The sequence below is a fragment of the Alexandromys fortis genome, unplaced genomic scaffold (genome assembly GCF_014885135.2).
Source record: "Alexandromys fortis isolate MF-2015 unplaced genomic scaffold, M_Fortis_MF-2015_v1.1 scaffold_116, whole genome shotgun sequence".
Classification (NCBI taxonomy): domain Eukaryota; kingdom Metazoa; phylum Chordata; class Mammalia; order Rodentia; family Cricetidae; genus Alexandromys; species Alexandromys fortis.
The window spans coordinates 2922645-2938724 of record NW_026067998.1 but is presented as its reverse complement, the minus strand read 5'-3'; the positions used below and the strand labels follow the sequence as shown (position 1 = coordinate 2938724).

Here is a 16080-nt window from a genome sequence, read left to right as displayed (position 1 = left end):
CACCAACAATATGAATGCCTTAGCAGTCGGCCAGCAAGGGCTGGAGCGCGGTGTCTGAAGCTGCTGGAGCCCTCCAGTCAACCATGCTTTCTTCCCATTTCCTCTTCCTGATGCTTACTGCCTCAGGTGAGTGTTTCTGACTCTGGATACCTACGCCTGACAGTTGGATTGTCTTCTACTGGGCTCCCTTTGTATTCATTCTAGCACTTTCTTAGGGTTGGTGTTTTGAATTCCAGTGCTCCCTGGTTGTACCTCATTGGATAATCTATCTTCTTATCAAAATATTTTCATATGTACAGTTTATAAGTGGTAATAGGGCAAGTTCTCTGGGAGACAATGACCATCTCTGCCAGTATCTGAAGTCTGGAACCTCAGAGGCAAACTTCTATGGAAGCCTTACACATAAAACCTCACAGAGATAAAAAGATATATGTGGTAATATATCTTTGGAAACAGCATCAGTAGATGATCAAAATGACTGGTCCTATGTTCGTGACATGGTGTCAGAGCAAGGTACTCTTAGAAATACGAATTCAAGAATGTCTCTTTTAAATGTCCATCTGATTCATAATGAGGTAGACAGAGAAAGTACTAGAAATACATATACTAAGAATTTAGCAGGGATTATTTTTGAGGCTCCAGGTAGAAATGGAAGTGTTGGAAAATTGAGGATGAAAAATAGGTGATTTAAATTTTACTCTATTTTATATATTTTCCTATTTGATTAACATGAGTTTTATTTTGCATGAAAAAAGGCATGTGTCATGCCTTAGAAATACTTTAAATTATTGATTCATGTTGAAGTGATGTTTAAGTACTTTGGATCAAGTAAAATTACCTTAAAATAATTATCTTAAAATAATTAAGAACCTTCAACAACGTGGTTCCTAGAAAATGTTAAATTGCATTTTGAATAGACTTTGAATCATTATGGAATGGACAGACTACAGTCCAATGCTGTGGACAACCTTACTTCAGTTTCAGTGCCCTTTATACATGGGTGTCACAAAGAAAGCAGTCATCCAAGGAAGCTGTTTAAGTTCACAGTAACATGGTTAGACACATATGCGAGTAAACGCCAGTAAGCACATACTAAGTATTGTCCGAGCAGCCCTTTCCCAGAACTTTTAATCCTAGAAGGGCTCTACATAAATTTTTCTTATTTGATTTTTTTTTGTTATTGTTGAGAAAGGATCTCACTGAGTGACCCTGGTAAGTCTGGACTTTGCTAGGGTGGCCTTGAATTTATTGAAATCCTCCTGCCTCTGCTTCCGAGTGCTGGATTAAAAGTATGAACCTGTTGACTGATGCTGACCTATGCTTTTCTTTTCTTTTTTTTTTTTTTTTGAGACAGGGTTTCTCTGTAGCTTTGGTGCCTGTCCCAGAACTAGCTCTTGTAGACCAGGCTGGCCTCGAATTCCCAGAGATCTGCCTACCTCTGCTTCCCGAGTGCTGGGATTAAAGGCGTGCACCACCACCGCCTGGCCTGACCTATGCTTTTCTGATTTGCTTTCCTGTGAAACCAAATTCTTGATTTTTGGCACAAATTATATTGAAGAAAAAGTTGAAAACCAGTGGATTCCTCACGGCAGTGGCCAGCGAGGCATTACTAGATACAGAAACAAGCAACTAGCGACGTGGCCCAACCTGCAGAATTGAACTATAAAATCTGATCTGATTACATGACACACGGTGACAAGCTTTCGGGTGTGTTCAATGCCACATAAAATCTATGTAATTAGTGAGGGAGAACCACTCCGTTGACTGTGTCAGTCATCCGGTTAGCAAGTATTTCCTGAGTGTATACTGTGGGCAGAAGATGCTCTTCTTGGGCCTGGGCATCCAGCACAGGGCAAACACGTGACTGCCTCTGATTCTTGAAGCTTCTATTTGAGGAGGAACTGTAAGAGACAGTGCCCACAGTGTGAACACATCGCTATTTGTGCAGAGAAGATCTCAGGCACGGTGGCTCTTTGCCAGCGACATGAAGCAGGTAGATGAGCTGTAGACATCCTGGAAGGATGCATTTTGGATTTCCTCGGTAAACGAGAGGAGCAAGGAAGACCGTGTGGCTGGAACAGAGTGAGCGGAGCCAGGGGAATCAAACGTGAGCTCAGACAAAGCAAGGCCTACCCTGGGGATTTAACATTTTTATTTCATTCTTGGTTGCATGTAGAGTGTTTGCCTGCAGTACACATGTGTAGGTGATAACCTCTGATGTTGGATCTGCCTTCTGCCTTGTTTGAGGCAGAGTTTCTTTGCTGTGTGCTGCTTCATTTGCCAGGCTGCCTGGACCGCTAGCTTCTGTGTTCTCCTGCCTCTGCCTCTCACCTCACATTAGGAATGCCTGCATTATAGACGGGAGCGCACACAGCTGGCTTTAAGTAGATTCTAGGGAACAGAACTCACATCTTGATGTTTGGGCAGTGAGTGCTTAACTCACTGAGCCGTCTAGCCCTGCCACCCAAGCTTTAAGGGCCAGCAGATGAATCTGACTTTTTTTGCTCCATGATGGCCGACTCTCAGAAAGGCAGTGCCGTTGCCTGACGTGGACTTTAGCACATTGCCGTCTCTGCTCTGGGGAACTCAGTCATGTAAATTACACAAATTAATATTTTCTGACATGATTATAAATAATGCCTGCATTCAGTTTCTTTTGTCGCTGTACTGGTTTGTCAAACATCATACATTGCTGGTTGGATGTCTGGCATGTCTCACAGAGCAATAGCGAAACTTTCACAGAGTTGTGCTCCTGCAGGGGGCGCCGAGATAGGTCCACTTCCTTGCCGTTCCTGGCCTCTAGAAGCTGTTTGCGCCTCTCATCTCTGTTATCAAAGCCATCAGTGACTCATCTTTCCCACTGTTCACATTTTTTTTTCTCTCTTTTGCTTTCCTCTTACACCTTAAGGTGGGATGGGCCCACGCGAATAATCCATGACAACTTCTTCTCTAAGAATGTTAGCTTACTCACGACTTCAAGGTCTGTTGCGCCGTGAGAGTGTTCTATATGTTGTGGGGACTAGGAGCTATAGGTATTTGCTAAGGGCGAAGGGGCCGTTCGGTCACAAGTTCCAAATGTTACTAAATCATCCCCCCCCCCCGCCCCCGCCACCCCACCTCCCACTGTCAGCGTTCACACGCCTCTAGAGCATGTATTTTAACCACAGAGAAAAAGTTCTGAACCAGGCTTTGAAACAGAAAGAAGGAAATCCGTCGACACAACTGTGACTTGGAAGTTTTCAGACAGGGTCTTGAGCAGACAGACGTACCTGAAAGCTGGAGAGAGAATTACGAAACCCTGATGCCTGCCGAGAGCCCGAGCCTTTAGAAATAGATTCAGAACCTTGTAGGTCAGAAAAGGCCTCTTTGTAGTACAGGCACGTGAAGGCTAGAGGACACCATCGAGCCAACAGTCCAGGTGTGGGCGGATGGAAGTGGTGTCTCTGTACACTGAAAACGGGAAAATCTAAAATGGAGTTTCTACACACTGGTGACATCCGCCTCGTGCCTCTCTCCCTGAGTGCCAGCCTGGAGTGGGAATGGAGAACAGAGAGAGATGTAATTAGTGCCTAACATCCGGCCTGCCTCAGCATCCAACACTTAACCAAGTAAATTGGAGTGGCAATTTTGTTGACTTCTGCCCCTTATTATTTAACATGGGGGCAAAGTTGATTTCTCTTGCCTTCTAAGTGAATCGGTCTTAAAATCACCTTTCCTTTTATTTGTAAACTCATATCATCTGTGACTAAGGACCTTTGATTTTTTTTCCCTGACTGTATCTACTTTATCTCGTTTCCTTATCTTACAGCTCTAGTTCAGACTTCAGTTACTATATTGAGGGAAAAGTGAACGTCTCTGTCTTAGTTCTGATTTTAGCGGGAATTCTTTGGTGTTTTTCCACTAAGTGTGGTGTTGACTGTGGGTTTATTCTGTATTGCCTTCATTCTATTGAAATATGTCCCAATATTCCTAGATTTGCCAGAACTTTGATTATGAGATATTCTGGATTTTGTCAGAGGTCTTCTATACCTCCAATGAGATGATCATGTGATTTCTGTCTTTGAGCCCATTTATGCGATTAATTACATTTATTGATTTGCATTTGTTGAAACACCTTTCATCTCTTTTGATGCATTCTTGAATTCGGTTTGCAAGTATTGAGACTTTTTGCCTCCATGTTCATTGGAGAGACTGGCCTCAAAATTTATTTATTTATTCATTTATTTATTTTTGTTGGGTCTTTGCCTGACTTTGGTGTTATGGTAAATACTGGTTTCACAGAAAGAATTTGGAAGTATTATTTCTGTTTCTATTTTGTGGATTCTTTGAGGAGTAGTAAAGTCAGTTTTTCCTTGAGGTTCTGGTAGAGTTCTGCACTGAGTCTTTTCTTGAGGCTCTAGTAGGGTTCTGCTAAGTCCCTTTGGCCCTGGGGTATTCTTTAACTTGGGTGATGTTTACCTATGGTTTCTCTTTGCAGTTGCTGTGGGTCTGCTTAAACTCTGTACTGTGTCTTGATTACACAATAGGAGGTCATTTACATATAGGAAGATATTCATTTCTTTTTATATTATCCAATTAGTAAAGTATAGATTTTCAAAGTATGTCCTTTATATTCTCTGAATCTTTTCCAGAATCTGTTATCTTTCCCTTTTTAATTTTTAGTTTTATTAGTTTGGGTCTTCTCATTCTTTTGATTCAATTTTGCTAAAGTTTTGTTAATCTTGTAAACATTTCTAAAGAACAAACTTCATTTCATTGATACTTTGTAATGTTTTATTTTTCCATTTCTATTTCATTAATTTCAGTGCTAACTTTGATTATCTCTTTCTATTTACAATTTTCGGATGCTTTTCTAGTTTTTTAAAATTCCTCCAGGTGCATCATTAAGCTATTAATTTGAGATCTCTCTAATGTTTTATGTAGGCACATAGCACTGTAACCTTCCCTTAGGAAGCCTACACTGTGTCTCCGATTTCAGTATGTTTCATTCCATTCTAGCAATTTTTAAAATTTCCTTCTTCTTTCTCCCCTGACTCCATTATCATTCAGTAGTGTGTTGTTTAGTCTGTGCACTTTCTGTGCACGGTGTTTCTGTAGCGCGTTCTATTGTGGTTAGGATAGAATGCTGAAGGTTATTTCAGTTTTCCTTTATTCTTTGAGACTCGCTTTGTGTCATACTATGTGGCTGATTTTGAAGAAAGTTTCATGGGATGCTGAGGAGAAAGTGTGTTCTTTAATGCTTGAGTGGAATGTTTTGCAGATGTCTTTAGGTCCATTTAATTTATGATGTCATGAGCACTAGGTTTGGGAAAGTTTCTTCTTCGATTGAATTGAAAATATCTCCTATGCCTTTGTTACAGTATTCATCGTCTATACTCATAACTGAAAAGTTAGGTCTTTCACGGTGCTCCCAAACTCTCCCATGGTATGTTCTTGGGAGAAGTCAGTAAAACTTCTCATTGATATTTACTGAGCCATCCAATTCCTCTACTTTTTCCTATAGCCTTACCCTCTGTTTTTGACATGACCTACTCTTTTGAAGAGGCTTTCCACTTAGTTCTTAATTTGTCTTATTGAGTGTTCCTATGGCTAGTGAGCTGCAAGACTGGGACCTGAGCCAAAGTGTGAAATTCAAGAGTGCCCCTTTAATAAATTCCCCTCCTCCACCCTCAGAGGTATTGTTAACACTTTGTAGATGGGTCTATCTCCCAAATTTGATGTTCTGAGCTTCTGATTTTTCAGCTTTTTATTCCTCCCTAATTTACTCCAATTCATAAAATAATTTCAGTTGTTTAAGAGCATGGGATATGAATCTTGCAATTTTGGCTTAAAATTCTAGTTCTGCCATTGGTTAACTGTGTCACACAAGGCCATTTCTGTGCCATTTACTTTCTTTGGAATAAAACAGAATTGACAGTAATCGTCACAAGCTAACCTGTTGTCTTGTGAGCAACAAAGAGTTCCAGATCCTCAACAAGCCTACCAAGCCAACTCAACTCATTATCTAGAATCCACCCCCCACCCCCGCCCGCCCAAAATGTGCTCAGTATGCTTTGTGCTTTTCCTCTGTGGCTCCAAATATGAAAGATTTTGGGGAGCCTCACAGAAATCTTCATAAAGTATGGCTTTGTGTTTTCTCTAAGGTGTTCGAGCTGCTCCAAATTTTGTTGTGGAGAACGCCGGCCCTCTCCTGGAAAATGCCTCTGCTCACACGCGGGTGGCCACGGTCGCTGTGTCTCTCTCACCTCATACTTCTCTGGTTGGAGATCCTGTTATTCTTAACGCCAGCCCTGTGGTGCATCCTTTTGTGCTATCTCGTAGATCCTCGTATCTGTGGGATGTAAGTATGGAAGCAGATAGTATTATCACACCTTAAGAGAGCTCAATGATTCTATTTTCTGTCTTACTTTCTACTGCTTGTTTAGTTTGGTGTGTGTGTGTTGTTTGTTGTCTGTTTTTTTTTTTTTTTTTTTCAAGACAGGGTTTCTCTGTGGCTTTGGAGCCTGTCCTGGAACTAGCTCTCGTAGACCAGGCTGGTTTCGAACTCACAGAGATCTGCCTGCCTCTGCCTCCCGAGTGCTGGGATTAAAGGCGTGCGCCACCACTGTCCATGTTTTTGTTTTTTTTTGAGACAGAGTTTCTCTCTGTATGTAGCCCTGGAACTGACTTTGTAGACCAGGCAGGCCTTCAACTCACAGAGGTCTGCCTGCCTCTGCCTCCCAAATACTAAGATTATGCAATTAAGGGTTGGCCTTGAACTCCTGATCCTCTTTTCTTGGCCTTCCAAATCCTGGGATTGTCTTGCCTGCTTTTAACTAATTTAACATTCCACTCTTTGGGACCTTATCATGTGTCAAATATCCTTAGAATTCTTGCGAATAACAAGGAGCTCCTGTTTTACAGGTACTTATTGAGGATCTAGTCAGATGCAAGGGAATGCTCCATTCTCCTTGCATCTCCTTGCTTGCAGGAATACATGTTAATTAAGTGAGCACGCACAAATATAAAAATCACAAATACTACCTGAGCAATGAAGTACAAATTCTCAGATAGGTGAGAGCGCCAAACAAGAACATGTGATACAGTCAGGGTTCCCCTGAAGCAGAATTATATGAAAAGGGGTCTGCACAATGGGCAGGCATTGCATAAATGGAGGCGGGACCATTACAGGCTGTGTGCCGAGGTCCTGTAGGAAGAAAGATCCTAATGAGGAAGAAGGATTGAAGGGTCACTGTGACCAGATCTCATCAGGGAGTGTGGTGAGGAACCTGATTGCCAAGAGATGAAGGACAGAGTTTGTAGGGCCTGGGAGATATGCTGGGAAGTGCGACTTATCTCAGTCTAAAAATAAAGCTAATTCTCCTACTGGGGTGGCACTCAGATAGGTTAGTGCTCATTATAAGAGATTTGGGTTCCCTAGGACCAACGTTAATCGACCACACTGCAAAGCTATTGCATGCATAGCGTTCACCTGGCCCTTCTGCACTGGCCCCTGACACCTAAAAGAACATTCAATACAATAGCATCTTCAGACACAGTTGAACTGCCCTAGGCTGGTTTGGTTCTGGGTTGTGGTTCTGTCTTGCATCTATCTGTCCAGGCCTTCAGGACAGCGACTGGCGGAAGCATCATCCATCGGGCCAAAATGAAGCAAGGGGTTCAAAAGCTTGAGCCCATGTGCACATTTTAAGAATCACATCTACTAAGGTTGTTGGCCGAAGCAAATCACATGTCCAAGCTGTAGGAGCTGCAAAGTCACGTGGCAAGGGCGAGTATAGAGAGGACCAAAGTAGCAGAAACATAAGAACTGCAGAGTGTGGCAGAAAAGGGGCACGATCTGCCAGTGCTTTAAAAGGATCCGCTTGAAGCTGCTATGGGCACATACTCTAGAGCGGTGGTTCTCCACCTTCCCAATGCTGCAACCCTTCAATACAGTTTCTCATGTCGTGGCGACCCCCAAACATAAAATTATTTTTGTTGCTACTTCATAACTGCAATTTGATATTGTTAATGAATTGTAATATAAATATCTGATATGCAAGATGTCTGATATGTTACCCCTGTGAAAGGGTTGTTTGACCCCCCCAGTGGGTTGCAACCCACAGGTTGAGAACCACTGTTCTAGACGGACAAGGGAAGTATTGAATAGGACTTGGGATATCCTTACCACATCTTGGGATTATCAGCCTTCTATGAATTTGGTGTAAGAGGCTATCTTGTACTTGTTCTCCATTCAGCTTCTGTTATAAGCCCAACCAGCAAAACAGTGCCAAGACTCGGTAATCTTGCCGATCACTGTTTCCTGGTGTCATATAACCATGGGGTAAACGGAGAATCCTGCTTTTCCTCTGTGGCTCCTCTGGTTATGAGCAATATGAACCTGGGTAACTTACGTGCCTTTCTCTGTTTCTGCTGTTTCTGGAAAATGAGGATCAGTGATCATATTGCCTGACTTGGGATGATAAAGCAATTCTGTGAGATAATTTATGTGCAGTTCCATGCTGCTGCTTAGGCCATTAGAAATGGTGATACCTAGTATTTGTTCTAAATACATGTACTTATGATCCATCTCTCAGCCAGGTTACAAATATTAAAAAAAATAAACAAGAAATGTGGCCACATAATTAAAACTATATTCTCACTCCATGTGGAAACACATGCCTTTAATCCCAGTGCTAAGGACTGAGGACATAGATTCACCACTGAGGCTGCCTGACTACGTGGTGAGGCCTTTGGTTTGGTTTCGAGATAAAATCAGATTGTCAGGTGTGGTGACTTATAGTTGTAACCCTCGAATTTGAGAGGCTGAGACAGAAGGATTGCTTTGAGTTGAAAGCCTTCTTGTTTTCCAAGTTGAGCTATAAGTCTACCGGGGCTATTGTATGAGGCCATGTCTCAACAAACTGATTAACCAACCAACTAACTGAAACAAAAAGACCAAACTCAAACAAAAGATGCAGTCTCATAGACTAGCTCTAGATAGTGTTAAAACCAGTTTGTTTTATGAGCTATCTTCATAAAACACACCTGCAAATGAAGATCCCCCTTTACTGCTGTGCAGCGAAAGGGAGCACACTCTGTTTTCCTTAGGGCTTTACATATGCATCATCATCCTTTCTTCTTCCCTATATAATGAAGCCAATAGTTTGATCCTCCTTTATTGTGCTCTGTTTACGATTTTAGTTAATCATCACTGGAGTGCCCAAACTGGACTTCGAGGCCGTAGCACTCTACTCCTTGACAATATTTGCCAGAGACAGCTCTGAGGCAACAGCATCGCAGACCCTTTTTGTCCAGATTGAAGACGTGAATGAGCCACCTACTTTCACTGGGTCGCTTGCCCGGGAAGATCAAGGTATCAAGTGTCTGTTTAGGGGAAAGGAAGCCCTGTGGACATAAATATAGGTTCTGCGCCTTATGTCTTATGTGTTTTTATTGTCCCTTGGCTCTAACGCTAAAGGAGAGTGATAATTGGCAACAGTTGTGCCCGTGTGATGGCTCGGCAGGCAAATGTGTTTGTAATACAAATCTGATGACCAGAGTTTGACCCTGGAGCCCACAGAAGTAGAGAACTGACTCCTGAAAGACTCTCCTGAACACCATACATGTTCTGACATATGCATTGCCCTCCACCTCCCCATGCATGCACCTATGCACAAACACGCACATACTAAATAGCTGATACGTACTGGGCCCTGACTATGTATAAGCACCATCGCAAAAGCTTTATGTGGATTGTTTTGTTTACTGTTCATAACACTGGCGGTCAGTTCTTCTGTTCCCTTAGTCCCACTGCACAGAAAATAGACTTCGGTGAAGTAACTTGCTCAGCACTGAAAACTACCCATGTATTTGATCACAGTGTACTAAAATCAATATCTTGAATGTGTCTAGTTGTTAAACTAAACGTGTCCTGAGGCCAGTGATGATGTCTTTTTTGCTCCTTGCTCTCTCACCATGTAGCTGGCTCTTTCTGTCACTCTTGACTCTCTTTCTTCTTCTATGAAGTCAAATATTGATTCCTACTTGTGAAAAAATCCATACTGTTCATAGGGACTCATAAAACATAAAATGACTCAGATGTAGATACGGCTTCTAACTGGACTGAGCTACTTGTCTTTTGTGAACCCCACTCTCTTTGTTGCTATCTTAGATGGGAACTAGCCCCCCCCCAGTTTCATGTGTTTCAACAGTGGTTCCAAGCGTGTGTGCTGTTTTGGGAGGTCATGAACCTTTGGGAGGTGGAGGATTGCTGGAGGAAGCAGATCATTTGAGGGCTTAAAATTTACATCCCATCTGCTCTCTGTTCCCTGTTCTATGGAGAAGTAAGGAGGTAGAGTGTTCTCGCTGCATACACCCACTGACATGGAGCCCCCTGCTACCATCCTCTCTTTCCATGACAGACTATAACAACAATTAGCCTGAACAAATCCATCCTCCCCCAAGTACCTTGTTGTCAGGAATTTAGTCATAGCAAGGAGAAAAGTAATTAACAAAACCATTGGTTCAACTAAGATGTCAGTTCTGCTTTGATGTATGTTTTAGTTAGGGTTACTATTGCTGTGATAAAACATGACCAAAAAGTAATATGGGTAGTGCAGTTGTTTGAAAGAAAATGACCCCCAAAGGGAGTGGCACTCTTGGAAGCTGTGGCCTTGGAGCAGATGTGCCCTTGCTGGAGGAAGTATGTCACTGTGAGGTTGGGCTTTGAGGTCTCCTTTGCACAAGCAACATCTAGGAAGACAGAGCACTTCCTGCTGCCTACATCTCGAGATGTAAAACTCTCAGCTCCTTCTCCAAGCACCACGTCTGCCTGTGTGCTGCCTTATCCCACCATGATGATAGTGGACTGAACCTCTGAAACTGCAAGCCATCCCATTAAATGCTTTTTTTTTTTTTTGTAAGAGTTGCTGTGGTCATGGTGTCTCTTCACAGCAACAGAAACCCTAACTAAGACTGAGGTTGGTACCAAGGACTGGGGCATTGCTATGATAGGTTGGACCATGCTTTGTTTGAGGGCATATGGACTTTGCATCTGTAGCTCAGAAAAGCAGTTGAAAGTTTTGTGTGCTGACGATGGACCAGTCTACTACGAGCATGGAAAACGGCGGTACTGAGTGTGATCTAAACTGTGGGTGCCTGAATCAAGAGGTTTCTGAGGAGGAGACTATTAGTGGGGAACAGGGTTTGGGATGCCTGTGGGTACGACAGAGACAGCCTTCTGGGAGAAGACTTTGGTCAATCAGCTCAACTTTATTCCACAGTATAGGAAATACACGGGATTGGGAAGCCTGGGGAGAAACCCTAATTTGCATTACATGGCATGCTGCTATCACAAGGCTTCATACGTAGCACGTAGCAAGCAGTAAGGTCAGGGCACAAGTCTTCTAGGAGGAATCTGGGTCAAGGGTCAAGCATCTGGTTAACAGACAGCTTTCAATTATATAAGGGCCATCCTCTGGGCCCAGGGACATTCTCCAGATAAGGGCAGCTGGAGGCAGGAAGTTTCGCTGGGAAGGAGGGAGTTTCCATGTTGCTCTACTTTTGGAAAAAGCTGCCAGGCCATAACAGACTGCAGCGTTGACCAGTCATCAATGCCTTCTATCAGAGGGGGGCTGCTTATTGGCTTGCTCAACATGGCTTGTTCAATCTGCTTTCTTATAGAACCCAGGACCACCAGCCCAAGCACAGCACCACCCGCAATGGGCTGAGCCTAATTAATTAAGAAATTAAGAAAACTAATTAAGAAATCACTAATTAAGAAAATCCCCTACAGCTAGATCTTAGGGAGACGTTTCCTCAACCAAGGTTCCCTCCTCAGATAGATAGCATTAGCTTGTGTCAAGTCAACGAAATCCTGTCCAGCACAACGCATATGGTATTCAGAAGTGCCAGATAATTTTCTGCACACAATCAGTGCACCACGGATGTCAGAGTCCCCCCCCCCCCTCCCCGTGCTTGATGAAGCCTTGGGAAGACTCAAGGTCAAACCATGCTCGTTTGGTTTCTCAAACAGTGAGCCAGGTGTCGGAGTGCTTGTGGGTAATCCACAAGGGTTGTGTGTTGGAAGTGTAGGCCCATGTGGCTATGGTCCAAGAAGGCCTTGCAGCCCTCCCTGGTATCCAAAAGTACTGCTTTCTTCCCCAAATGGGGCAGCAATAACTGGATATTCCCTGCTGGATTTAAGAGTCTTACCTTTCCCAGTTTTTTTTAATCCCCCAAAGACTCATACATTTGCAAGCTTGCAGTTACTGCTCCTATCTTAAAGCATGTAGCAGGTGGGCATGTGGCTCAGTGATAGAACATGTGCTTAGCATGTGTGAGCCCCTAACTTTCTCCACAACATACACGGGAATAGGGAAAACTTAAGAAGAAAACAAACATTGAAACAATGCTGATGTGTTGGCTCTATAGTCTTGGGTTTGTTGGTAGTTTTTAAATCTCAGTAGAACTAGAATGATTAAAAACCATCAATGATGTTAAGTGCTTAGCTATTAATAAGCCTTAAAATTGCCTAGTACTGTTATTTAAAATTATAAATCTCCTTCCTATATGCATGAATGATGATGATAGACAATACAGTGTGGTCTATCATCATCATTATTGTTACTACTATCTTAACTGGAATTACTGTATAAAGTATCTATCTGTACTGAGTAAGTACAATACTTTAAGATTTTAATTTTTATTGTCATATATTAATTACATATAATAATGGGTTTATTGTGACATTTTCATACTTGTACATGACATATTTTGATTACATTTATCCCATTATGATTTATTCACACATAATTGAATGTTGGGATTTAGTACTGGTGAGACTAATAGAATCATATCTATTGTACTTTCTTGGGCAGTTACTGAGATTTACATCACAGAAGACACTGCCCCTGGCACCATCATTTACAAAGCAGTGGCCAAGGACCCAGAGGATGCTGTGTTGGAGGTAATTTGTGTTTTGGAATAAAGAATATCAATGCCTGCTAGTTTGTGCATGATTACATTTAAATGTGAAAACATTAAAAACAGTCAAGCTATTTATACTCTTCAATTACATCCAGCAATCATCTTTGACTTATCAGGATATTTCAGGTGAAAACTATTGACGTTATCTAGGCAATTGTTGTTGTTTTTTGTTGTTGTTGTTTTTTGAGCTAGGGTTTCTCTGTGGCTTTGGAGCCTGTTCTGGAACTAGCTCTTGTAGACCAGGCTGGCCTCGAACTCACAGAGATCTGCCTGCCTCTGTCTCCCGAGTGCTGGGATTAAATGTGTGTGCCACCACCGCCTGGCTAGGCGATTGTTTCTATTCTACTACATCCAGACCAGCCTAACTCTCAGGTACTAAAGAGGTTGATATATTTTATTTTTAGGGACCTTGGCTGCACATACTATAGAGAAACAAACCCATCTTTCTGAGATTAATGTGTATTTCAAAACCTTAGGTCTTACTCTCAGGCTTCATACAAGGAGGGAAGAAACGCGGAACCTAAAGACTTACTTAACTTCTGACTTGACCAACGGAGGTCACTTACTCCTTCTGCTTTGCTATTTCAATGGTAGATTTGTGGAAATGCCACAGGCCTCCTTTATCCTCTCTTGTACGGCTCTCTCATTATAATCAAACACCATAAAGAATGTGAACGCCGTTTTCAAAATGTTAAACGTTTTGTAAATGGCAGGATTTATAATGCCGTTTTAATTTTTGATGCTGTATGAGATGATTATGGCATTAAGCCAGGATGTTTTTGACTAATGGGTTGATAGGCAAGAATAACAGGTTTTAAATTTTTAATCTTGTATCTCTTTTCCAAACTGGCTAAAAAAAATGCGAGGCTTGTTTATGTTGACACTGTGTTTTCAACATTGACAAATAATTGGATTCTTCTTCAAGGCAACTGAGTCTTACAGAATTTTATTTATGCAGTAAATGGCCATTCAACATCTGGCATGGTGTCCACACGGCTTTTAAAATTACAATGGAACACTGTGCTTGTCAAGGTCCCTCCCCACACATTTGTCTCTTCCTCCTCCCAAGCACAATGCCACCTCCAGGATGGGACTAGAAAGGTCACAGTTTGCTTCACAACATGCAATTAAACAACCTAATCATGCATATTGCTCCAAATGAACACGTTCCAGATTATAGTATTAAATCCAGTACCTAGCAACCGTGGCTACATAGGAAGCAGACAGTCTGCAGCAATTGCTTCCTCGGGGGTCTTTATGATAGCTTACCACAATGTTGACATTCTAGTAGGGCGAATATGTGACAGAGGTTTCAGTTGTGACTCTAACATGCAATTCAAATGCCTCACTAGTCATTAAACACAAGTAATTAATTTCAAGTGATGGACTCCTTGTCGCTTGCTCATACCAGATTAAACACTTCTGGCCCTGGCCCTATACTTTTCTGAGAAGAGGATTGATTCCTGGAACACATTTGGAAGGCCCATGTAATGTTCTTTGTGAATTTTACCAAACATGGAATGGCATTTCAGTAATGACACAGGCTGTGGAAATTTCCCTCTAGACACCCTCCTACACATATCCTCTGTTACTGTAGATCAGACCAGATGTGTGACTTAAATACTATGACTGGAGAGTTCGTTTGTTTGAACCTTTCTATCGACTCAGAGATAAACTTGCTCTAATGTGGAGAAGAGTCGGCCACTCTTCTGAGGTCTGACAGATAGTGATGATTACATTCATAACTGTATCATGATAGGCAGGTACCTATGATTGAATCACCATGGTATCATTAAAGTAGACACTGCCATTCACTATGCTGTAACCTAGTGAACCAACAGCAAAGGCATCATGTCTATAATTTATAGACAAAGGCATCTGCTTAAGCAGGAAGTTGTAGAGTTAATTCAACTCCATGTCCACCTGTCTCTAAACCTTGCTGTTTCCTAGCCCATCAACAGTTCCCAAAGTGTATTTCATAAGGCAGGAGTTCTATCACAACACGATGAGAGAAATGAACACATGACCTCAGGATCTTAGAAATGTCATCTTCATAGCTTTTTTTTTAACTTATAATGTGCAGTATGTCAAATGCTCACAGAAGTTGTCTAATAGAGATTTGCTTAATGAGTCTTGTTTTAATTGTCACTAGTCTTACAAATGTGTCATCTGTTACATGTTATGTAATGTTTAATTAGCATTTCATAGTATAAAGTTTATATTAGGTCTTAGCGTGAAAACAGGCACAACGTGACCTAGGATTGGCATCATTATAGTGATGAAAGATGAAGTTTTGGGTGAGGAAGTTGCTTACAGACCAGATGTTTATGCCCTGAGGGTGGATTTCATCCCCCTTCAGGCCCACCTGAAGTTCAGGACCTGACGTATTCTTCCTGCTGTGCCACCATTGCTGAGGGTATATATTGGACAGCCAACAATACTGTGCTGCAGTAGACATTGTCAGACACAGAGAATGTGGGACTAATTGTTTTTATAATAAAGAAAATCTGAACAAAACAAAAACAACATCTTTCTTGGGCTCCTCCAGGCACACCACTGCCCTAAGACCTGGAGGGACTAGGAAATCCGTTTTATTGTGGCTTAGCTCAGCCTACCTAGAGTGAAAGGTCAGAGCCTGCAGGAAGACGTGAGAGTGAAAAACTGGGAGCAGTCTTAGGCAGGACCACGTTTTCGTGGGTTTTAAATCAAGGAACTCTCCCGGATTTTCCACAGTGCACACCCACCAAAACCACCTTGTGTGTCTAGCAGAGTGGTAAAGGATTATCTTGGAAAAGTAAATCCTCAGGCCTTTCTCTATGCAAAGCCTCTCTCTCCAGATAACAGAAGGGAGATTCTGATGGAGTTTTCTCCACTTGGAATATATATATATATACATATTTATATATATTTATGTATTTACACACATGTATATGCACATACATGAAGAAATAATGGTGTTGAAGAGATATCTTGCCATACCTACAGAAGAGTAAAGATAAAAATCACAGCAGACTTTTTATTCAAAAACATTCAGGAAACACCGAAATGGAGTATTTTTAAAATTGTAGACAAACCACGACAGACAAAAATTTTATATCCAGCAAAATTTTA

General features: G+C 41.9%; 1 protein-coding gene across 3 annotated transcripts in view; it reads left to right on the top strand.

Moving 5' to 3' along the window:
• Positions 1-16080, top strand: part of LOC126512653 (cadherin-related family member 3-like) — a 73189-nt gene continuing 57109 nt past the window's right edge. For all 3 annotated transcript variants that reach the window (XR_007595115.1, XM_050160532.1, XM_050160533.1), the window contains exons 1-4: positions 1-126; positions 6144-6340; positions 9184-9355; positions 12861-12949. Coding sequence is in view for 2 of the 3 variants with exons in the window: in XM_050160532.1 (XP_050016489.1) it covers positions 84-126; positions 6144-6340; positions 9184-9355; positions 12861-12949 (501 nt within the window). In the remaining variant the exon portion in view is untranslated. The remainder of the gene's footprint in view (positions 127-6143; positions 6341-9183; positions 9356-12860; positions 12950-16080) is intronic.